Source organism: Palaemon carinicauda, chromosome 18 (assembly GCF_036898095.1).
Source record: "Palaemon carinicauda isolate YSFRI2023 chromosome 18, ASM3689809v2, whole genome shotgun sequence".
NCBI classification, from domain to species: Eukaryota; Metazoa; Arthropoda; class Malacostraca; order Decapoda; family Palaemonidae; genus Palaemon; species Palaemon carinicauda.
In genome coordinates this window covers 109,599,629-109,625,005 of record NC_090742.1, presented here as the reverse complement: position 1 = coordinate 109,625,005, position 25,377 = coordinate 109,599,629, and the positions used below count along the sequence as shown (strand labels likewise).

At 43.9% G+C, this 25,377-nt stretch overlaps 1 protein-coding gene across 2 annotated transcripts in view; it reads right to left on the bottom strand.

Moving 5' to 3' along the window:
- Window positions 1-1,036: 1,036 nt before the first annotated feature.
- Cox11 (Cytochrome c oxidase copper chaperone COX11) overlaps window positions 1,037-25,377 on the bottom strand; it is a 61,220-nt gene continuing 36,879 nt past the window's right edge. For both annotated transcript variants that reach the window (XM_068391499.1, XM_068391498.1), the window contains 2 exons: window positions 10,008-10,175; window positions 1,037-1,237 (listed from right to left, as the gene is read on the bottom strand). In XM_068391499.1, the coding sequence (XP_068247600.1) occupies window positions 1,091-1,237; window positions 10,008-10,175 (315 nt within the window). In that variant the 3' untranslated portion in view covers window positions 1,037-1,090. The remainder of the gene's footprint in view (window positions 1,238-10,007; window positions 10,176-25,377) is intronic.

Sequence of the window (25,377 nt, the reverse complement as noted above, 5' to 3'; positions counted from 1 at the left end):
TACGTTCATTGCCCACTACCAGCAAGGCGTGAGACACGGGAACCTCGATACGTTTTCTACCGGTCCTGTGATGGATGCACAACAGCTGGTTTAGTACCTCAAGCTCCTTAATGGACAAGTAGCAGAAGGTTGAGGGCATTGGTTACCCAGATTTTAGTCTGAGTGAATGAAAGGGAAAGTCTGGCTCTTTCCCTTTCTTCATCCTCCCCTCTCTTGGGGAAATCAGCATCCTAGGCCCTCTGCACAAGATGACCTCAAATCTCTGCAGGTAAACCATTGCTCCCTTGTGTATCCTAGTATTGTCCTAATACTGTCGCGCCTCCATACCCTGGCAAGGTGGTATTGGGAATGTCTCGGTCTCAACTTTTACTTTGACAGTCCTATTGCTAGTTTCTCACCAAACACAGCTTGCGTAGGCCACAGACCATGCTTAGCAGGTTTAGCGAGGTGTTAGGGTCTCCATTTTGTCGCTATAATCTCTGCACAACAGGGAGTACCGCGGGTAAGGCCAAAAAGCCAGATTGGCAGGGACATCAACCCTCCTAATGGGTAAGGTACCCCTATCAAATAGCGTTGGTTTGTATTCTTGTTACGGAACAAATGACAAATTTGGAGATAATTTGTATTTTTCGTATCGATACAAACCTTAGCTATTTAAACATACTCGGCCGCCAATCCTGTCCCCCTTGAAGTCCTACTTCCAAGCAAAGTGAGCTCAATCACAGGTGTGAGTGGGAAGGGTAGCAATCTACCCCCTACCCACCGCTAACTAGCGGGATGGGTAGTTAACCCTCTCTAGATTTTAAAAACTCATCCTTCCAGCTTTGCCAAAAGCAATACCCCTATTAAATAGCTAAGGTTTGTATTGTTAGGAAAAATACAAATTACCTCTGAATTTGTCATTTTTTAACTACAGAAATACAAAGAATAAAAATCTAAATACAGTACAGTATATGCTTTTGAAAAATTACCAAATTTTGCAATGAAAGTTACAGCATACTGAAATATTTTTCAGGATTCAATTAAAACAAATTCAATAAAAAGAACATTTACTGTACACTACATTATTCACAGTACTAGCCTATATGTCTTACTTCGTTGTAAAATTTGGAATAGGGATTGGAACACCCTCTCGAGCTTCAAAAAAGGTATAAGAAAGTGTTAATTGATTAACATTTTCCATTTTAGGATCATCTACAAACTCGGGATCAATATAAAAAAACACAGGCATGTGTACCTGAAAAGAATAAAATATCAGAATTATAATTAGAAAATGCAATTTGTCACTGATAAATTAAATCATTACTTTAGTGGTGTTTAATTATAAACATCCGAAATATATCAAAATGTTACATAATCAGTATCAAACAAAAAACTTAATCTATTGGCATTGACGCTCATCTGGCCATTCCAATTTACAAAATTTACAAAAGGATATTGGATTAGTGAAATCTAAGTTACTTGGTTACCTGAGTAAAAATTTAGCTTTATGCCCTCCAAATATATCTACCAATAAATCTGAAGTAAGAGAAGAAAAAAAAATATAGAGGGAAACTCTTGGAGGTATCAACTTTGTCTAAATCCCAAACTCCCTATCCAGGCATGTTCTTAATATCCCAGGTGACAGGTGATGGGGAAAAATTTGAGAAAGGCAAGAAGCATAGGTAATGAGGATCAAATTACTAAACTAAATTACCCTATACAGTATGTATGACTTTGGGTCAAAACTGAAGCACTGGGACCCTGAAATTCATTAAGCTTTATCAAGAATTTCTCTTATAAAGCCTTCATCACCAAATCACCCCTACATATTCTTTCATTCACAAATATTACTTTAAAATGATATATATAAATGTTGAACAGGCTGACACGAGTCTTTTTATAGTTTAAATATGACATACAGTATATGTTTTGATGTTACTGCTTTTTAAATATTTTATTGTTAATGTTTTCTCAATTCGTTTATTCCTTTCCTTATTTCCTTTCCTCGCTGAATTATTTTTTCCCTGTTGGAGCCCTTGGGCTTATAGCATCTTGCTTTTCCAACTATGGTTGGAGCTTGGCTAGTAATAATAATAGTAACATTTCTCAAAAGAATTTCCCCTGGGCCAGCAGAAAAAAAAAAATGGTAAAAGACCCAGAGAGGACACATATCTACCCTCTTGTTGGACACTAGGTTATATGGAAAGACATTTCTACTTGAAGTAGAGTTTTAGGTAGACTACTATAATACAATGGAACCAATATCTTCTAATATGAAAGAGTTTGGCTTTGCAAACTAAATTGCAAGAAAAAATGATATTTTAATTATAAAATAAATTTTTGAATATACTTACCCGGTGAATATATAATAGCTGCAACTCTGCGGCTCGACAGAAAACACACTCAAAAAACTCGCGAGCGATCGCTATGAAGGTTGCGGGTGTGCCCACCAGCGCCAACTGTCGGCCAGATACCACTCTTGCATGTAAACAAAACCTTCAATTCTTCTCGTCCCGCTGCGTCTCTATTGGGGAGGAAGGGAGGGTCATTTAATTTATATATTCACCGGGTAAGTATATTCAAAAATTTATTTTATAATTAAAATATCATTTTTAAATATTTAACTTAGCCGGTGAATATATAATAGCTGATTCACAACCAAGGCGGTGGGTAGAGACCAGAGTTAATTAAGTTTACAGCGTATAAGCTAAGAGTTTTTTCATTTTGACAGTTATCAATATAACAAAACCAAAATATATAGGTACCTGGTAAGGAAGTTGACTTACACGATTACTCTGCCTTGTAAGTCTCTCTTCCTCACGGAGCCCAGCGATCCTCTTAGGATGCTGAAAGACTCCCAGGAGCTGAAGTATCAAGGGTTGCAACCCATACAACAGGACCTCATCAAACCCCTAATCTGGGCGCTCTCAAGAAATGACTTTGACCAGCGCCAACTGTCGGCCAGATACCACTCTTGCATGTAAACAAAACCTTCAATTCTTCTCGTCCCGCTGCGTCTCTATTGGGGAGGAAGGGAGGGTCATTTAATTTATATATTCACCGGGTAAGTATATTCAAAAATTTATTTTATAATTAAAATATCATTTTTAAATATTTAACTTAGCCGGTGAATATATAATAGCTGATTCACACCCAAGGCGGTGGGTAGAGACCAGAGTTAATTAAGTTTACAGCGTATAAGCTAAGAGTTTTTTCATTTTGACAGTTATCAATATAACAAAACCAAAATATATAGGTACCTGGTAAGGAAGTTGACTTACACGATTACTCTGCCTTGTAAGTCTCTCTTCCTCACGGAGCCCAGCGATCCTCTTAGGATGCTGAAAGACTCCCAGGAGCTGAAGTATCAAGGGTTGCAACCCATACAACAGGACCTCATCAAACCCCTAATCTGGGCGCTCTCAAGAAATGACTTTGACCAGCGCCAACTGTCGGCCAGATACCACTCTTGCATGTAAACAAAACCTTCAATTCTTCTCGTCCCGCTGCGTCTCTATTGGGGAGGAAGGGAGGGTCATTTAATTTATATATTCACCGGGTAAGTATATTCAAAAATTTATTTTATAATTAAAATATCATTTTTAAATATTTAACTTAGCCGGTGAATATATAATAGCTGATTCACACCCAAGGCGGTGGGTAGAGACCAGAGTTAATTAAGTTTACAGCGTATAAGCTAAGAGTTTTTTCATTTTGACAGTTATCAATATAACAAAACCAAAATATATAGGTACCTGGTAAGGAAGTTGACTTAGACGATTACTCTGCCTTGTAAGTCTGTCTTCCTCACGGAGCCCAGCGATCCTCTTAGGATGCTAAAAGACTCCCAGGAGCTGAAGTATAAAGGGTTGCAACCCATACAACAGGACCTCATCAAACCCCTAATCTGGGCGCTCTCAAGAAATGACTTTGACCACCCGCCAAATCAACCAGGATGCGAAAGGCTTCTTAGCCTTCTGAACAACCCATAAAACAATATTAAAAACATTTCAAGAGACAGATTAAAAGGATATTGGAATTAGGGAAGTGTAGTGGTAGAACCCTCACCCACTACTGCACTCGCTGCAACGAATGGACCCAGTGTGTAGCAGTCCTCGTAAAGAGTCTGGACATCTTTTAAGTAAAATGACGCGAACACTGACTTGCTTCTCCAAAAAGTCGCGTCCATAATACTTTGCAGAGATTTATTTTGCTTGAAGGCCACGGAGGTTGCTATATCTCTAACTTCGTGCGTCTTAACCTTAAGCAAACATCGGTCTTTCTCATTCAAGTGAGAATGAGCTTCTCGTATAAAAAAAATATGATAAAATATGACAAAGCATTCTTTGACATAGGCAATGAAGGTTTCTTAACTGAGCACCATAATGCCTCAGATTTCCCTCGTAATGACTTAGTACGAGCTAAATCGAACTTAAGAGCTCTAACAGGACATAATACTCTTTCCAGTTCGTTGCCTACGATCTCTGATAAGCAAGGAATATCAAAAGATTTAGGCCAAGGACGAGAAGGCAGTTCATTTTTGGCCAGGAAACCAAGTTGAAGTGAACAAGTGGCTTTTTTCTGTAGAAAAGCCGATGTTCTTACTGAAGGCATGAAGTTCACTGACCCTTTTAGCCAAAGCCAAGCACACTAGGAAAAGTGTCTTGAGGGTGAGATCCTTCAGGGAGGCTGAATGTAATGGCTCAAACCTGTCTGACATGAGGAACCTTAGGACCACGTCTAAGTTCCATCCAGGAGTTGCCAAACGACGTTCCTTAGAGGTCTCGAAAGACTTACGGAGATCTTGGAGATCTTTATTGTTGGAAAGATCTAAGCCTCTATGTCGAAAGACCGAAGCCAACATGCTCCTGTAGCCCTTAATCGTGGGAGCTGAAAGGGAGTGAACCTTTCTCAGATGTAAAAGAAAATCTGCGATTTGGGCTACAGAGGTACTGGACGAGGACACAGATGCTGACTTGCACCAGTCTCGAAAGACTTCCCACTTCGACTGGTATACTCTAATGGTAGAAGCTCTCCTAGCTCTTGCAATCGCACTGGCTGCCTCCTTCAAAAAGCCTCTAGCTCTTGAGAGTCTTTCGATAGTCTGAAGGAAGTCAGACGAAGAGCGGGGAGGCTTTGATGGACATTCTTTACGTGGGGCTGACGTAACAGATCTACCGTTAGAGGAAGACTTCTTGGAAAGTCTACCAGCCATTGAAGTACCTCGGTGCACTACTCTCTCGCGGGCCAGAGGGTAGCAACCAACGTCAACCTTGTCCCTTCGTGAGAGGCGAACTTCTGCAGTACCTTGTTGACTATCTTGAATGGTGGGAATGCATATAAGTCCAGAAAAGACCAATCCAGTAGAAACGCGTCTATGTAGATTGCTTCTGTATCTAGGACTGGAGAGCAATAGATTGGTAACCTTTTGGTCAACGAGGAGGCAAAGAGGTCTATGGTGGGTTGACCCCAAGTAGCCCAAAGACTCTTGCCCACGTCCTTGTGGAGGGTCCATTCCGTGGGTATCACCTGACCCCTCCGACTGAGACAGTCTGCCAAGACGTTCAAGTCCCCCTGGATGAATCTCGTCAACAGGGAGATGCCTCGAATTCTTGACCATAAGAGAAGGTCCCTTGCGATCTCGAGCAGCGTGAAGGAGTGTGTGCCTCCTTGCTTGGAGATGTACGCCAAAGTTGTGGTGTTGTCTGAGTTGCCTCTACCACTAAGTTTCGAAGAAGCTTTCTAATATCATCAAGGCCAAGTGGACTGCTAATAGCTCCTTGCCGTTGATGTGCATGCTCTTCTGACTTGAGGTCCACAGACCCGAGCATTCCCGACCGTCCAGGGTCGCACCCCAACCCAAATCCGACGCGTCTGAGGACAACACGTGGTTTGGGTTCTTGACTGCTAGGGATAGTCCTTCTCTCAGACTGATATTGCTGTCCCACCATTTCAGGCATGCCTTTACTGGTTCGGAGACTGGGAATGATACCGTCTCTAATGTCTTGTCCTAGTTCCAGTGAGAGGCTAGATGGAACCGGAGAGGCAGAAGGTGTAGTCTCCCTAGTGAGACAAACTGCTCCAGGGATGAGAGAGTCCCTACGAGACTGTTCCAACTCCTGACTGAATAAACGTTTCGTTTCAGCATTAGTTGGACTTCGAGCAGGGCTTGACTGCGAATCTCCATCCCCAAATATAGAATAATCTGGGATGGGATCAGTTGGGACTTTTAGGTTGACCAAAAGTCCCAACTCCCTGGCCAGACTCAACGTCCAATGTAGATCCTGCAGACAGCGAAGACTGGACGATGCTCTGAGAAGCCAGTCGTCCAAGTACAGGGAGGCTCGGATCCCAGATAGATGGAGGGATTTTGCCACATTCCTCATGAGCCTCGTAAACACGAGAGGCGCAGGACTGAGGCCAAAGCACAGGGCTCGAAACTGGTACCCCACATTCCTGTAAACAAACCTCAGAAACGGTTGGGAATCCGGGTGTATAGGAATGTGGAAGTATGCCTCCTGAAGGTCGAGAGAGACCATCCAGTCGCCTTCCATAAATGCTGTCAAGACAGCCTGGTAGACTTCATCGTGAAGTTTGTCTTGACAATGAACACATTGAGCGCACTTGCCTCTTACGTACTCCTGCAGTGAACATGGCTGCCAAATCATTGGAGCCATCCCTGAGGGACTTGTTCCTGCAGAGAACGTGGCTGTCAGATCATTGGAGCCATCTCTGAAAGCCTTGTTTATGCATGACATAATTGTACAGCAAAACTTCAAAGGCTCGAAAATAGCTGTGAAGACGACCTGTAAAATCTTGGAGCGTCTCATGGCCAGGCGCCAGGGAGAGTCTATGAGGTTTGAGAAGTCTATCTGGGCAGAGGCAGGAACTCCCAAGCCGAGAACTTCTCTCGAGTCATATCAGACTCTCGCTCTATAAGCCAGTTTAAAAGAAGGGAAAGCAAAGGCTGTCTCCCCCAAACTCCTCCTGGTGATAAACCAGTCGCCTAGCAAACGTAAAGCTCTCTTAGAAGAGCGAGAGAGCACTAGCTTATAAAACAACGGCTTCGAAGTAGCTAGGCCTAGTGTAAGCTCTGACGTTTAGGCGAACGAGGAGCAGCAGTTACAAAAAGATCCGGACAAAGATCCTTAAAAATCAGCATGATTTATTTAAAGTCCATAGAGGGTTAAGCAGCTTAGGCTCCTCTCCGTCTGACAGAGTCCTCAAGGGAATATCAGTAGGAGGGGGAACAGCAACTTCCTCATCTGAAGGAACCTTGTCCGATAATAGCCGAGTCTCAAGCAAGGGAGAGACCTACCGTGGTGGCAATGCTTTACAAGCAGAGTCCACACGCACTGGTGCATTAGTAGCGGACCAGGACGCAACGTCATGTAACTGCTTGACAGTCTGTGAACTGTCAACAACAACAGGTGCGTGAGGACGCACAGCGTCCACTCGAGACTGCTTTGACCGCCTAGACTGAGCAGTCAAAACAACTCTAGAATGCGGAGGTTGACGCTCAGCGTCAAAACAAGTCAACTCCGATTGTTGGCGAATGTCCTGTACGTCAACAGGAGCATCAGCAAGTGGCCTAACGTCCAAATGTGGCTGAAAATCCACACGAGACCGCATCGAGTGTGGTTCTAAACAACCTGACAGACGTGACTTGGCTACGCCAACGTCAACAGGACGCACAAAGGAACGTTAGGGTGGCTGAAGGCCAGGATCTCGATGAGATAAACGGCTAGGCTCAACGGACTTATCGGCAGAATAGTCTTCCATAAGGGAGGCAAGCTTATTCTGCATGTCTTGCCGTACAACCCATTTAGGATCAACGGGAATGGTTGCGGTAAGAGACGAGGGTAACGTCTGTGACCGCAAAACCTTGCCTACAAAAAGACTCTCGGAGTCTGTGTTACGCTTTTGTTAGGCGGCGAGCAGTCTTCCGATGACTGCATAGGGTCAGAGCTGTCCTAATAGTTAAAACCAGGACGCTGGACCTGTCCTGAAAGGACTGACTTTCGCTTAAAGGGCCTCGAAACCTTGTTCCACGGTTTCTTATGCGAAAAGCCTTCGGATGACGAGGAGAAAATCGTCTCTCTCGCCTTATGGTAGGGGTGATCTTGGTAAGATACACCTGATACCATAGAGGGAACGTCTGTTCGCTGATCAAGGCCTCTCGAACCCATAAGTCGTACGACATTACTTCTCCCCTGGGCTTGGGAGCTTGCAAGAGGTCCCGGACTAGGCGAACGACAGGCACGAACAGACGAACCCTCGGTCGCAACACTGATAACACTTTGCGCAATATCACTTTATCACTACGATTTTCTGTTTTGCACTTATTTCACTGAAATCGAATTTTTTAACAATTCACATTAGGTATGAATAAAACTGATTTCTACCTGAAGCATGCAATTCTACCCTCATCAAAAGGTTGTAATTGCGAAATCAGTCGTATAATGTAAGCACATTAATACCAGCAAAAAACAGTAAACATATTTTAAGATAAAAAAATCAGTGGCTGGGGAAGAGACTAAACACTAGTTCATTCAAAACTACGTTTTCAATCTCTCACCGTACAGAGCCTTGGGACGAGAATAAAAACTAAAAACGTTTTATCCTTTCTCCCCGTACAGAGACTAGGGACGAGAGTAACTCGAGAACAACGTTACTCGCTTGGGACGAGATAAAGATCGGAACGTTCTCTCTCCTCTCTCTCTCTCCGTCTCTATCTCTCTCTCTCTCTCTCTCTCTTGATTTCGCATCGAAGAGAAGAGCCCACTTACCTTTCGTCAATAAACAGGTTATTTGACCAAAGGAAAAAAACTGAAAGGTTTTTCAATTAAAAGTTCCTTTAAAATAGTCTTTAAAACATTTAAGCTTTGAAAGAAAAAAGAACAAAACGTCAGAATCGATTTACTCTTTCTGCAAAGTGAAACCGTGATACTCTCTCTCTCTATCGTAACGATAGAGCGCAAACTGCGTAGCATAAATAAACTAAACGTTAGTTCATCTTTGAAACAGTACGAAGACTATTCAAAGAAAAAAACTATCATAAAATATTTACTAAAAATATTTCATTTAATAAGTTTTAAATCATTAGCTCTGTAAAAGTTATTTACGATTGAAAAGGGCTCAACGTTGTTTAACTTCGGTTTCCACGTTAGGACCGCCTACTCTCAGGAAAGGTCGCATATAAATAAATCATTAAAATTTATTTTGATGTTTATTATAAATGGAAAGCTAATCGAAGAGGCCTAATAAAGGCGGTTGAGATATAAAATATATAGAGGAAAATCTATAATTAATTTATAACGTGATAAGATAATTGCTAAAAGCCTAAAACACACTTCCGTCTAAGGGAAGGGTCGGCCATTTAAAAGTCAAAGAAAGTCCATACTCTCTCTCTTGTCATCAAAAATTAAATCTATCCAAAAACGAGTTCAAGATTTAAGATGAAGATAAAACACCTGCACTGCGAAAGCTCAAACCAAAATGAAGTACTTCACCAAATATGTTGAGAAAACTCCAGGTTCTACAGCGAGTATTGATACGTCTTGTCAACGTCGACAGAGAAGAATTGAAGGTTTTGTTTACATGCAAGAGTGGTATCTGGCCGACAGTTGGCGCTGGTGGGCACACCCGCAACCTTCATAGCGATCGCTCGCGAGTTTTTTGAGTGTGTTTTCTGTCGAGCCGCAGAGTTGCAGCTATTATATATTCACCGGCTAAGTTAAATATTTAAAAATTTAATATTAATGGATGTTTGAATAAGTCTCAATTTCTTAAAAATTACTTCTCAAATAAAAAAAAAATTATAGGGTCAGTGATTTTGTAAGAATTCCAACTGCATTTACAGAAGAACAAATATCAGTAGTAGCTCACCTAACTTCTTCAAGCAGGTAAAATCATATCCTTTTGATATCTGAGATGTAATTGCAATTATTTCCCTAAGGACAAAAAGATGTTTTATGAAAAGATCATTTTAAGTTTGCACATGCTTTTATAAAATCTTAACTTACTACTTCATGTGGGTTGAGGAGTTGCTCTTCAAAGCAAAAACACTGAATCTTATTGAAATACTGCCCGGCATCAAATGGAATAACATTATATGTAGAAACTCCAATCACTGGTCGTTCAGTAGGATTGCATGCTGTGTAGAAAGCTAAAGCAGTTTCTCCTGGCAGTACCTATTGAAAGGAAAATAATATAAATGTTTCATAATTGTAAAATATTAGATTACTTGAAAATTATGACTTTATAACATATCAAAGTTAAAACATTCAAATAATACATTTCTAGAGAGAGAGAGAGAGAGAGAGAGAGAGAGAGAGATTTCCTTTCCTCACAGGGCTGTTTTTCCTTGTTGGGGCCTTTGGGCTTTTAGCATCCTGCTTTTCCCACTAGGGCTGTGGCTTAGCTAGTAATAATAATGATGATGAAGATGATAATAATAATAATAATAATGATGATGAAGATGATAATAATAATAATAATAATAATAATAATAATAATATACTAGCTCTCAAGTCAGTAGAAAGCCCAATGCGGACAGCCAATCTCTCTCTTTCAATGTGTAATCATTTTCTCTTTTATTGTCATCTTTTAACTTCCCCTTTATTACAACCCTCTTTCATGACTTAATTTTCTTTAACATTGTGATCTACCAGGGAGTACCTAATTATTTTCTTGTACTCTTATTTATTTGTTAATTTAAATGTGTTCACACATTTTCATTACTATGATTTTCTTTTGATTGGAAGTATGTTCTTACTTACTGCTGATAATAGAAAAGTTGGTTGGAGTATTGGTGATTAAGTAATAAATTTATTTTTCTGTTTGTATTCCATTTGTTTTTCTTTTCTATTTCATTACCTGTTTATTTTCTTTTTTTATTACTATTACATTACTTTCATTTCTTTATATTATTTCCATTAAAATGATATGTGCATACTGTACTTCTTTCGAAAAATATAACTTTCAAAATAGAATTATAATTTCAATACTTGTCTGAAATTAATTTGCATTTCCTTCTCTGTCCTAGGGCTAGTGTATAAGATTATCTGAAACCTTTCACAGCACCTCCAATGTGTTATTATAGCGGATAACACATTTGCCAGAGAATAATTACTATTCTCAAGGAAGACCAACAAAGCCACCTGAGCATTTGACCACCATCAAAAGCCATATTTTTTTCCATATGAATATGCCTCAGTTATATACTGCCTCCTTTAACAAGTTTAGGGAGGCGAGAGGAACTTATGGACCACACAGCAACTCCCCAAAAATAGTTTTCTCCTTCATCAAACCTCCTAAGGACTTGTACCACAGCATCAAAATGATATTTTAATTATAAAATAAATTTTTGAATATACTTACCCGGTGAATATATAATAGCTGAATATATAATAGCTGCAACTCTGCGGCTCGACAGACAACATACTCAAAAAACTCGCGAGCGATCGCTATGCAGGTTGCGGGTGTGCCCACCAGCGCCAACTGTCGGCCAGATACGACTCTTGTATGTAAACAAAACCTTCAATTCTTCTCGTCCCGCTGCGTCTCAATTGGGGAGGAAGGGAGGGTCATTTAATTTATATATTCACCGGGTAAGTATATTCAAAAATTTATTTTATAATTAAAATATCATTTTTAAATATTAAACTTAGCCGGTGAATATATAATAGCTGATTCACACCCAAGGAGGTGGGTAGAGGCCAGAGTTAATATGTTTACAGTGTATAAGCTAAGAGTTTTTTCATTTTGACAGTTATCAATATAACAAAACCAAAATAAATAGGTACCTGGTAAGGAAGTTGACTTAGACGATTACTCTGCCTTGTAAGTCTGTCTTCCTCACGGAGCCCAGCGATCCTCTTAGGATGCTGACAGACTCCCAGGAGCTGAAGTATCAAGGGCTGCATCCCATACAACAGGACCTCATCAAACCCCTAATCTGGGCGCTCTCAAGAAATGACTTTGACCACCCGCCAAATCAACCAGGATGCGAAAGGCTTCTTAGCCTTCCGAACAACCCATAAAAACAATATTAAAAACATTTCAAGAGACAGATTAAAAGGATATGGAATTAGGGAAGTGTAGTGGTTGAGCCCTCACCCACTACTGCACTCGCTGCTACGAATGGACCCAGTGTGTAGCAGTCCTCGTAAAGAGTCTGGACATCTTTCAAGTAAAATGACGCGAACACTGACTTGCTTCTCCAAAAGGTCGCGTCCATGATACTTTGCAGAGATCTATATTGCTTAAAGGCCACGGAAGTTTCTATAGCTCTAATCTCGTGCGTCTTAACCTTAAGCAAAGATCGGTCTTCCTCACTCAAGTGTGAATGAGCTTCTCGTATTAACAATCTGATAAAATATGACAAAGCATTCTTTGACATAGGTAAGGATGGTTTCTTAACCGAACACCATAACGCTTCAGATTTACCTCTTAAAGGCTTAGTACGAGCTAAATAGAACTTAAGAGCTCTAACGGGGCATAATACTCTCTCTAACTCGTTGCCTACGATCTTTGATAAGCTAGGAATATCAAAAGATTTAGGCCAAGGACGAGAAGGCAGTTCATTCTTGGCTAGGAAACCAAGTTGAAGAGAACAAGAGGCTTTTTCTGTCGAAAAACCGATGTTCTTGCTGAAGGCATGAAGCTCACTGACTCTTTTAGCTGAGGCCAAGCACACCAGGAAAAGAGTCTTAAGAGTGAGATCCTTCAGGGAGGCTGAATGTAAAGGCTCGAACCTGTCTGACATGAGGAATCTTAGGACCACGTCTAAATTCCATCCAGGTGTAGCCAAACGACGTTCCTTAGAGGTCTCAAAAGACTTAAGGAGATCTTGTAGATCTTTATTGTTGGAAAGATCTAAGCCTCTATGCCGGAAGACCGAAGCCAACATGCTCCTGTAGCCCTTGATCGTGGGAGCCGAAAGGGAGCGAACTCTTCTCAGGTATAAGAGAAAATCAGCGATTTGGGCTACAGAGGTACTGGACGAGGATACAGATACTGACTTGCACCAGTCTCGGAAGATTTCCCACTTCGATTGGTAAACTCTAATGGTAGAAGCTCTCCTCGCTCTTGCAATCGCACTGGCTGCCTCCTTCGAAAAGCCTCTAGCTCTCGAGAGTCTTTTGATAGTCTGAAGGCAGTCAGACGAAGAGCGTGGAGGCTTTGGTGTACCTTCTTTACGTGTGGCTGACGTAATAGGTCTACTCTTAGAGGAAGACTTCTTGGAAAGTCTACCAGCCATCGAAGTACCTCGGTGAACCATTCTCTCGCGGGCCAGAGGGGAGCAACTAACGTCAACCTTGTCCCTTCGTGAGAGGCGAACTTCTGCAGTACCTTGTTGACAATCTTGAATGGTGGGAATGCGTATAGGGGCTAGGTGAGACCAATCTAGGAGAAAGGCATCTATATGTATTGCTGCTGGGTCTGGGACTGGAGAGCAATAGATTGGAAGCCTCTTGGTCATCGAGGTTGCAAAGAGGTCTATGGTGGGTTGACCCCAAGTCGCCCAAAGACTCTTGCACACATCCTTGTGGAGGGTCCATTCGGTTGGAATTACCTGACCTTTCCGACTGAGACAATCTGCTAGAACGTTCAAGTCGCCCTGGATAAACCTCGTTACTAGGGAGATGCCTCGATCTCTTGACCAGATGAGCAGGTCCCTTGCGATCTCGTACAGTGTCAGGGATTGGGTACCTCCTTGTTTGGAAATGTACGCCAAGGCTGTGGTGTTGTCCGAGTTGACCTCCACCACTTTGTCTCGAAGGAGACTCTCGAAGCTTATCAAGGCCAGGTGAACTGCCAAAAGCTCCTTGCCGTTGATATGCATGCTCCTCTGACTTGAGGTCCACAGACCTGAGCATTCCCGACCGTCCAGTGTCGCACCCCAACCCAAATCCGATGCGTCTGAGAAGAGAACGTGGTTTGGTTTCTGAACTGCTAGGGGAAGTCCCTCTCGTAGACTGATATTGTCTTTCCACCAATTCAGGCAAGTCTTTACTGTTTCGGAAATCGGGATCGAGACCGCCTCTAGCGTCTTGTCCTTTTTCCAGTGAAAAGCTAGATGGAATTGTAGAGGTCGGAGGTGTAGCCTTCCTAGCGAGACAAACTGCTCCAGGGATGATAGAGTTCCTACTAGACTCATCCAATTCCTGACTGAGCAACATTCTCTCTTCAACATCTTTTGGATTACGAGCAGGGCTTGATCTATTCTGGGGGCCGACGGAAAAGCCCGAAAAACTGGACTGCGAATCTCCATCCCTAAATACAGAATAGTTTGGGATGGGATCAGCTGGGACTTTTCCAAGTTGACCAGAAGTCCCAATTCCTTGGTCAGATCTAAAGTCCAATTGAGATCCTTCAGACAGCGATGACTGGACGAGGCTCTGAGAAGCCAGTCGTCCAAATAAAGGGAGGCTCGGATACCCGATAAATGTAGGAATTTTGCCACATTCCTCATAAGCCTCGTAAACACGAGAGGAGCAGGACTTAGGCCAAAGCACAGGGCCCGAAACTGGTACACCACATTGTCGAACACAAATCTCAGAAAAGGTTGGGAATCTGAGTGAATGGGGATGTGGAAGTAAGCGTCTCTTAGGTCGAGAGAGACCATCCAGTCTCCCTTTCTGACCGCTGCTAAGACTGACTTCGTGGTCTCCATGGTGAACTTTGTCTTTGTGACAAAGACATTCAGAGCACTGACGTCTAGCACCGGTCTCCAACCTCCTGTCTTCTTCGGTACTAGGAAGAGACGGTTGTAAAACCCCGGTGATTGAAGGTCCGAGACTTTGACCACCGCTCCCTTCTCTAGCAAAAGAGACACTTCTAGTTTCAGGGCTTGTCTCTTTGCTTCCTCTCGGTACCTGGGAGAGAGATCAATGGGAGACGTCGCTAGAGGAGGTTTGCGTACAAATGGGATTTTGTACCCCTCTCTGAGCAACCTCACAGACTGTTGATCTGCGCCTCTCTTCTCCCAGGCTTGCCAGAAGTTCTTGAGTCTGGCACCTACTGCTGTCTGAAGCTGCGGGCAGTCAGACTCTGCCTCGCGAGGACTTGGCTCCTTTCCTCTTTCCTCTCTTCCCTTCGGCACGAGTACTTCCCCTGCTGGGGGCTCTGCCACGAAAGGGCGGAATAAACCTGGACGCTGGAGTGTCTATCCTAGGTCTAGCAGACAAGGCAGACGAAGGGGTCCCTTTGCGAGCCGAGGACGCAACCAAGTCATGGGTGTCCTTCTGCACAAGAGACAACGATATTTCCTTAACTAAAAGTTCAGGAAACAAGAACTTAGACAAAGGGGCAAAGAGTAGCTCAGATCGTTGACAGGGCGTCACTCCTGCTGACAGAAAAGAGCACAGAGACTCTCGTTTCTTTAGGACTCCTGACGTAAACGAGGCGGAGAGCTCGTTGGATCCATCGCGGATGGCCTTATCCATGCAGGACATAATGAGTAAGGAGACATCTCTATCGGCTGATGAGATTTTCCTACTCAAGGCTCCCAAACACCAGTCAAGGAAGTTAAAAACTTCAAAAGCCCTAAAGATGCCCTTAAGTAGATGGTCCAGGTCTGAGGAAGACCAACTAATCTTCGAGCGTCTCATGGCTAGGCGGCGGGGAGAGTCTACAAGACTTGAGAAGTCGCCCTGGGCAGAGGCAGGAACTCCCAAGCCGAGAACTTCTCCCGTGGCATACCAGACGCTCGATCTAGACGAGAGTTTAGTTGGGGGGAAGGCAAAGGCCGTCTTCCCTAAACTCCTCTTGGTTTCCAACCAATCGCCTAACAGCCGTAAAGCTCTCTTGGATGAGCGAGAGAGAACGAGTTTTGTAAAGGCTGGCATGGCAGCAGGTACGCCTAAAACAAACTCAGACGGCAGCGAACGAGGAGCCACAGAGACAAAGTGTTCAGGGAACAACTCTTTAAAAATGAGCATGACTTTTTTAGAGTCCATAGATGGCGGAACTGCTCTAGGCTCATCAATATCTGAAGGATGATCCTCAGGCTGAGGGTCAGCAACGTCCTCATCCGAAAGTTCCTCATCTGATAACTGATGAGAAACAAGCAAAGGGGTAGGCAATGCTTGACACGCAGCGTCCGCCCGCACTGGTGCATAAGTGGCGGAGCAGGACGCAGCGTCCTGAAACTGCTGAACAGTCTGGGAACTGTCAACAACAACAACAGGTGCGTGAGGACGCACAGCGTCCACCCGAGACTGCTTAGACCGCCTGGGTTGTGCAGTCAAAACAACTCTAGGTTGCGGAGGTTGACGCACCGCGTCAAAACAAGTCAACTCTGATGGTTGGCGAACGTCCTGAACGTCACCAGGCGCATCAGTGAGTTGCTTAACGTCCACATGCGGCTGAAAATCCCCACGAGACCGCATCGGGGGTGGTACAACCCCAACTGGTTGACGTGAGCTGGCTACACCAACGTCAACAGGACGCACAACAGAACGCTTGGGTGGCTGACGGCCAGGATCTCCATGAGATAAACGGCTAGGTTCAACGGAAACCTTCTCTGCGTTGTAATCTTCCATAAGGGACGCAAGCTTAGACTGCATGTCCTGCAGTATAACCCATTTAGGGTCTACGGTAACGGGTGCGGTAACAGACGGGGTTAGCGTCTGAGACGGCACAACTTTGCCTTGCTTAGGCGGCGAGCAGTCATCCGATGACAGCAACGGGTCCGAACTGTCCCAATGACTACATCCGGGACGTTGGACCTGTCCTGAAGGGACTGACTTGCGTTTCAAAGGCCTAGAAACCTTGCTCCATGGTTTCTTGCGTGAAACGCCTTCGGAAGACAAGGTAAAAATGGGCTCTCTCGTCTTATGGTAGGGGCGATCTTGACGAGATACGCCTGATACCATAGAGGGAACGTCTGTTCGCTGATCAAGGCCTCTCGAACCCATAAGTCGTACGACATTGCTTCTCCCCTGGGCTTGGGAGCTTGCAAGAGGTCCCGGACTAGGTGAACGACAGGCACGAACAGACGAACCCTCGGTCGCAACACTGTTCACAACACTTTGCGCACTAATCACTTTCCCACTTTCCGCCGTGGCACTGTGGCACTTAAGCTCCTTCACGTCAGCCATGAGTTGATTACGGTCACTTGCTAACGCTTCAACTCTCTCCCCCAAGGCATGAATAGCACGTAACATGTCTTGGACGGTTCCTGAGTGCTAGAAGGGGGGTTAGGAACAACCACTACAGGGGAAGGATTAGGTTCAGGGGCATGTGGAGAGGAAAAATCTACGGACCTAGATGAACTTCTCCTTACCCTATCTCTCTCTAGTCTGCGTGTATACTTATCATATTCGATAAAATCGAATTCCGAAAGGCCCACGCATTCCTCACACCGATCTCCCAATTGACAGGTTTTACCCCGACAATTGGAACAAACAGTATGAGGGTCGAGAGAAGCCTTTGGAAGACGCCTATTACAGTCCCTAGCATTACACTTTCGAAATCTAGGTACTTGAGAAGGGTCAGCCATTTTGAATTAGTCAAAGAAAATTCCAAAAACAATCCAAGTCATCAACAAATAATCCGATTCAATAAAGAGTTCAAGAGTTTATGTTGAGGAAAAACACCTGTACTGCGAAAGCTCAAACCAAAATAAAGTACGTACTTCACCAAATATGATGGGAAAACTCCAGGTTCTACAGCGAGTATAAGTACGTCTTGTCGTCAACGTCGACAGAGAAGAATTGAAGGTTTTGTTTACATACAAGAGTGGTATCTGGCCGACAGTTGGCGCTGGTGGGCACACCCGCAACCTGCATAGCGATCGCTCGCGAGTTTTTTGAGTATGTTGTCTGTCGAGCCGCAGAGTTGCAGCTATTATATATTCAGCTATTATATATTCACCGGCTAAGTTTAATATTTAAAAAGGTAAATTCATGACCCACAAGGGCCAAGTTATCAACAACCACCACCAAAAAGAATAGTCCATACTTACATATTATGAATGATTTTATTATTGAAAGGAGGAAATTATCTAGCCCAATGAGCCAACCTCAACTCTTACAGAGCTGGCCCGATTAACATCGAGAAGAAAAAATTACAAATTTGGTCATAATTTGTATTTTTCCTAACAATACAAACTTTGAGATATTTATAGGGAGTAGTGAGGGTGAGAATGGGTGTAAGGAATGAGTTAGCAGCTAGAGTGGATATGAATGAGTTGAGGTGGTTTGGCGATGTTGAGAGAATGGAAAATGACTGTCTGCTAAAGAAGGTGATGAATGCAAGAGTTGATGGGAGAAGTACAAGAGGAAGGCCAAGGTTTGGGTGAATGGATGGAGTGAAGACAGCTCTGGGTGATAGGAGGATAGATGTGAGAGAGGCAAGAGAGCGTGTGCTAGAAATAGGAATGAATGGCAAGCGATTGTGACGCAATTCCGGTAGGCCCTGCTGCTTCCTCCAGTCGCCTTGGATGACCGCGGAGGTAGCAGCAGTAGGGGATTCAGCGTTATGAAGCTTCATCTGTGGTGGATATTGGGGGAGGGTGGGCTGTGGCACCCTAGCAGTACCAGCCGAACTCAGTTGAGTCCCATGTCAGGCTGGGTGGAACGTAGAGAGGAAAGTTCCTCTTTTTTTCATTTGTTTAATGTTGGCTACCCCACAAAATTGGGGGAAGTACCTTGGTATATGTATATATGTGTGTATACTTTCAGGGAAACTGAAAGACTAGCCATAAGGCTTTTAGCAAGGTGTAACAGTGAGAAATTCTTCTCACCATTGTTTGGGAAGCGATTAAGGAAAGACCGATATTGGTCCTTTTAGATCTCTTCGAGTGTTTGATGCGTATCTCTTCCAGACTCTTAACGCAAGCTGTGCTCTTAGCACGGAGTCTGTCACTATTGCGAACTGGAGAGAGTTCAGAACTCTTCCCTGTTAGCGCCTTGGAATCCTGACTGATTACCATAGTCTCTTGACCGACCCTGCGATCTCCTTTTACATCCCTAAGGTGAAGGAGAGCCGGTGTGACCACAGGTTTTGATGGTTTTTTAACCATTGAAGCCTTTGAGCTGGAGAGAATCGAGACTTCTTGAAGCTGATCTTGCATCCCCGATGTTCCAGGAACCAGATCACTTCCTTGAATGCTCATAGACCAGCCACTTCTGGTGCTGCCAACACCAGCCTTTCGTCCAGGTACTTTGTTACCTGAACCATTTCTAGGCTTGGCTTTTGCGTGACTGTGTCCGCCAATTCCGTGAAGATATTTAGGACTGTGTTTAGTCCGACAAGTATCTTTCCTAGGACATACGTTATCCTCTATAACTTGAATCCTAGGTAGGAGGAGAGGGGGCGACTGACTGGAAGCTGCCAATAGGCATCTTTCAGGTCTGACAAGACTGTGAACACCCCTTTTTGAAATAGGGTCCTTATGTTCAGGAGGATTAACATTCTGAACTTGCTGTTTTATATGAACTTGTTGAGTGGCAACATGTCCAGAATGACTCTGAGTTTTCTTGAGTCCTTTTTGTGAATACCAAACAGCCTTCCCTGGAATTCGATGGACTATACTTTCCTTACCACCTGTATGCTCCAGAGCTCTAAGGTATACTCTTCCAAGACGGGGTTGGAGTGTAAGAAGAGTTGAAGAAATGATGGTGGAGGCATGTCTACTTTCTATCCTAGTCCCATCTTGATTAGGCCTTGGACCCAAGGATCGAAGGTCCAGCGATCCTGAAGGAACCTCCCTCCTACCAGAAGCGTCTCTTTGCTTCGACTGATCAGAAGGTTTACCTCTTCGACCGCCTGCCTTTGGCACTCTGGTCATCGAAACTGTGGGATGTTGTTGAACAGCCCGAGGAAAATTTCTAGACTTTTCCGTCTTCCTTTTAGGTTGGGGACCCACATCCGTGTAAGACTTTCTCTTTGAAAAGATGCCCCACCTCTGGAGAAGTCCCATATTCTCCGTGGTGGCTTTCTTAATCACCTCTCTGACTACCTCGTTTGGAAAGAGGTCTCTACCCCAGAGTTGGAAGATATGCTCCCTGGTTTCATGTTTCACTGTTGTGGCAGCGAACACAAACTCCCTACAGGCTCTCCTAGCCTGCATAAAGGTCTTTTACTAAGGTGGCCATATGCATTTTGGCCAAGACCATGAGCATGTCTGGGGTACTTTGATGGGCTGAACACAACTCTATGCAGTTCTGTAGGGATAGGGAGGCTGCAAGTCTCTCCTTTGTCTCTTGTTCCTTGCACAAAGGAAACCAGAAAGTTTAGGGAGATTCTCGCTAAACTGTCGTCCAGCGACATCCACGTCTAGTTTCCCTACTGAAAAGGTTAACTGGACTTCCTTCCAATCCTTCTCCTTCATGGGAAAGGCAGGTGACAGAGGCTTGCACTCTTCAAGTGCCGGACATGGTTTGCCTGCCTCCACTGCCTTGGCAACAGATTTAAATGCCTTCCACGTAAAGGGGAATGATATTGAAGCATGAGCAAGAAAGGTAGGGTGTCTGTTAGTTAGTGTGAACACTTTCGACACCGAGTAACCCGCCTTTCTCAGGCTACTTGACAAGATAGCCTGTGAATTATCATGGTCGAGAATCATGACCTCCTTCGGTTCCATTTCTTTTCCTGACGTTGGATCATGCTTCAGTCGAATGAAGCAATTAGGGAAAGCGTTAAAGCTTAGCCAAAACTGGATTTCGTCTAAAGGAACAACACCCATCTTCTCCGAGATGTAGAGTTTGCCGTCTAAAATCAGCATAAGCTCCGCATACCTCCAGGGATTGGTTTTAGAGCATGTCGGAAGGTCTTGGTCTCTGGGTCGCTTGTATGACCCTTGCGGAGCGACAAGTGGAGCTTCACAGAGCTCTATCTTGAATTTTGCTTCCTTCTTTTCGCCTTGTTTGCGAAAGTTTTCCATTAGACCCTTCATATGGGCCAGTAACTGGTCCATAATGTCTAAGAGAGGGGTAGAAGGTGAAGATGTCGAGGTTAACGGCTCTAGAGCCGGCACAGACGGAAGCAATTCCAACACGACATTGTCCACCTCTTCCCGTGGGGGCTTCCTGCCCTCCGTCCCAGGGGCTATCTGGACGCAGGGAGGTGTGAATCGTGCCTGGGCACCACTATTTCCCTACTTGCTTTTGGGAATAGTAAGCTACGCATCCTATCATTAGGTAGGTATGGTCCCGGAGAGATTTTCTGGAACCCTCTTACCCAATTGCGTAGTTTCTTACGAGCTGCATCCCTAGACTCCATTGACTTGGGATTATCGAAACCTTCGGACATTAGGGTCCGACATATATTGCAAACTTGGGGATTCCAATAATGCAGGGATTCGGAAATAATATTGCAGGGGGCATGAAACCTGGATGTATTACGACCGTAAAAGTACTTAACTCTTAATATTGCAGAAAACTGCAACACATGTCATCTGGGGTTCCTCCTGGAAAGAAAGGAAAGCAGAATGCGTATACAATTGATTATATCACTGATAAGCAATATGTAAGAGTTATCTTTTAACTAAAATAGCTTAGGATAGTAAGCTAGAAAGGGATAGTGGGAGACACATACTTGTGTATTCCTTGCAAGCAAATGCTGTTACCTCCCCTCAGTATTAACTATAACAAAAGGGTTCTAACCCCTAGGGGTAGAAAAAGTGTACAATGCCACTGCCCCTTTTTATTATTTAACACTGTGGGGTAAGGATGACTGATTTCTAATCAGAGTATTGAAGGAATTCTATTCTTTCAATATAGGAACGGTCTCAGCAGAAGCCCGCACAAGGGTACCCAAGATATGTTAGAAATTAACTACTGTATAATCATACTATAGTTTTCTGTTTGCAGTATATACTATATTGCAAAATACCAACTACTGTATAATTATATATTGTAGTTCAGCCAGTGTGCTGCCATTATGGCTAGCATCTGATGGCACGGTCCAGCCGGCATGACGCCGACTGGACTAGGAAATATAAAAGACATATATTTGTGTATCCTACCCAGCCCATTTGCTGTGGCCTTCCCTTCCAATATTAAAATCATAGAGTTTCCTGATCAGGGAAACTCAAGGATAAGGGTTCTAACCTTTTAAGGATAGAAGTGTACTACCACCGGCCCTTCAATTTATTTAATATTGTAAGGTAAAACGTAAACTGATTTCTAATCAGAATATTGAAGAAATTCTATTCTTTCAATATAGGATTGGTCTCAGCAAACACCTGGGCAAGGATACCCAAGATATATTGGAAGATAACTACTAGTATAATATATACTGTACAATAGTTTTCTATCTGCAGTATATCCTATACTGCAAATATACTGACTACTTGTATAAACATATACTGTAATTCAGCCGGCATATAGCCGGCATAGCTAGTCCCTGCCAGCACAGCCCGGCCAGCATGCTAGCTAAAAGAGAGAGAGACAGCATGGAGTGAAGGCTGCCTTATTACTGTGTATGTATACAATAATTAAGGATGTAAATATCTAATTTACTGCCTTTCTCCAGTAAGAAGGTTCAAATGGAAGGGGAGAATGTATTATTCAGGCTTCCATCCAGCCACCAGTACCATTGCCGGCAAGGTCCGGCCGGCACATAGGCGGCAGGCTAGCACTCGGCAGCACTGGTACCTTCGGCATACTGCCGGCTGAGTCAGCACCGGTCTGTGCCGGTCAGGCCGCCGGTATACCCGGCAATAGCACGTGTGGCTGGCAGTCCAAGGGAGGACTGAAGAACCTTGGTGACAGAAGAGACTTCCCACCAACAGCAATCATGGCTGCCAGCAGCCGCCAGCCGCCGACAATCGTCATGGCCGCCGGCAGATGATATGGCTGCCAGCAGCCTGCATAGCCGCCGGCAGTTGTAGTAAACATGGCCGCCAGTAGTCGTCGTGGCCGCCAACAGCCAGCATAGCCGCCAGCAGTTGGTAGGAGCCCGGCTGGCCCCACAACCCACCGGCAAACGGTGAGATTGCAGGACGACGGCCCAAAGAGATACGATGCCTAGGCCATCACTAGCCGGCAAGGTTGCCGGTCCTACACATCCTTAAAAAACTCTGTTTCAGTATCGGCGCCATCCTAGGCGGCAGGAGAATCTCTATTCTCCAACCTAGGGTCTGCCAATACAGTTAAGGGGACGGCGGCACTGCCACCTCCTCTCAACAAAGGAGAAACAGAGTTCCAGTGCCGGCGCCATCCTAGGCAGCAGAAGAATGCTATTCTTCAGCCTAGGGTCTGCGAGCACAGGACTAGTCTTCTAGACCGCAGGGAGAAGGTGGTGGCATCATACAACCACTTCAAGTGCGGCCTAGGGAGGGCTAGCCTCCTATGCCGGCAGCCTAGCCAGCTGGGGAATGACTATTCACCCTGCCAGCCGGCTGCCGGCACAAGACTAAATACTCTGAGGTTCTGACCGAATCCCAAAACCTGCTATTTGCGGCTAAGGGAAGGGACAGAGAACCCTAGGCTAGTCATGCCTGAATGAAAACTCGAGGCACGACCTACTAGGGTTGTGGCCAAAGGCTACACTCAGAGGGAAGGAGGGATTACCCTTAAATCTCCACTGGAGACGAGTATCGGTTTATATAATAATTCTAGGAGATATCTATCTCCGCCTGAATTGATAAAACAATACACGAGGGTAACCGGGGAAATGTCTGAAAGTATACTATATCACCTAGGCTAGGTTACCTAGGCAAGACGAGATCTCGGTTACCTAAATCACCGAAACTCTGACTTATACGATCGACATAGAAAAAGGAAAATTATGGATATCATAAATATCTTTACAAGTATAAATTGCCTAAATAGATTCATAATCAATTAATTAATGCTATTTCAACCAGGAATGTTGTTCTACTAACTTAATAACACATGCCTAACGAACGACAGCGCCCATGGCGCCTCCGGTAACAGGCCTAGCTCCTAATCACAATAAATTACTCAAATTTCACTGTGAAACTGGAGCTAAAATACACACATTGTAAAGAATCAATACTCAACTTTCCAGGGGCGAAAAAAGCTGGATATTGCATAATAATCCTTGAAAATCTATCGAAAAAGTTAGATCAACAGGGAACACCACCGTGCGAATTCGCTACAAAATTAGGAATGTCCGCCATCTTGATACTCAATAGTAGTATGGGAAGTAACCTTGATACGGCTCCCCTTCTATTTTGCCACTTTCCCCCTCGAAGCGTAAGCGCTATTCGGGGTGAAGATTGCTGTGGCGTGTCAAGAATACGTCCCCTGATATTATGCGATATCCTTGAGAGTAATTTTAAGGATATTCGCGCCAGGAGTTAGAATTTTGGACCTAAAGGTAAATTCACTGGGAATATCACTGAAGTACATATATCCCTTAGGAAACTATTATTAGGAACCTTCCATCAGGACGACATGGCTTGAGCCCAAAAAGAATCTTTGTAACATATCTACATCTCTGGGTATATATATTTTTAACATGTAAGGGAAGAAAATACATATATGTTAGTTCATTCGTAAATGCCACTCACTATTGTGAAATTACTTGATTGATTTCACTTAGATGTTGGATATGTTTCAACACTGTGTACAAATGTTCACACGGCACTGGAGTTATTGGTTAGATTCTACACCTATATAGATCAATCCAAAAATCACCATAGTGATTTTCATTAAAAGGTATTACACTCGAAGGTGCTAATACCTGCTCACCCAATAAACTGCCGCCACCACAAAGTGTTTTATTTCATGCACTTGCTTCGCGTAATGTTTATGTATATGAGCGGAGTCTATCAAAGTCCATATGTTGAAAGAAGTTCAACAAGGAAGCAACTTTTCTAGGATCCTGACCTGCGGGTGTACTGTCAGGATCTCCTCTGCGAATGAAGTAGGTGAGTTTTGCCCTCAGTTGTTTTAGGGATAAGTTTGATCCTGAAGTTTTGCCTAGGAAGAGCTGTCCCTCCTTGAAGTCTGAAGTTATTCGAAGATAGACCTTAAGACACTCTACTGGACATAGAGAGACATCTTCCTTCAGAGGACAGATTCTCCAAGGACCCCACCCTTTGGTAGGCAGCTCGTTTTTGGCGAGAAAGGTAGGATCGGGGAAAAGATTCAGTTCTCCCTCTTCTGTGAACTGAATATGGCCTTTGTTTCTAGATAGAGCCACTATTTCACTAACTCTAGCCCCTGAGGCTATAGCGAACAAGAATATCACTTTCTGTGTTAGATCCTTTAGGGTGCAATCTTCGGTGTTCAAATTCAAAGCATAGTGTAGGACTTTGTCCAAGGACCATGATATGGGCTTTGGAGGGGTTGCTGGTTTGAGTCTAGCGCATGCTTTCGGAATCTCATTGAAGATTTTGTTTGACAGGTCCACCTGGAAGGCGTAAAGAAGAGGTCTAGTCAAAGCTGGCTTACATGTAGTTATTGTGGT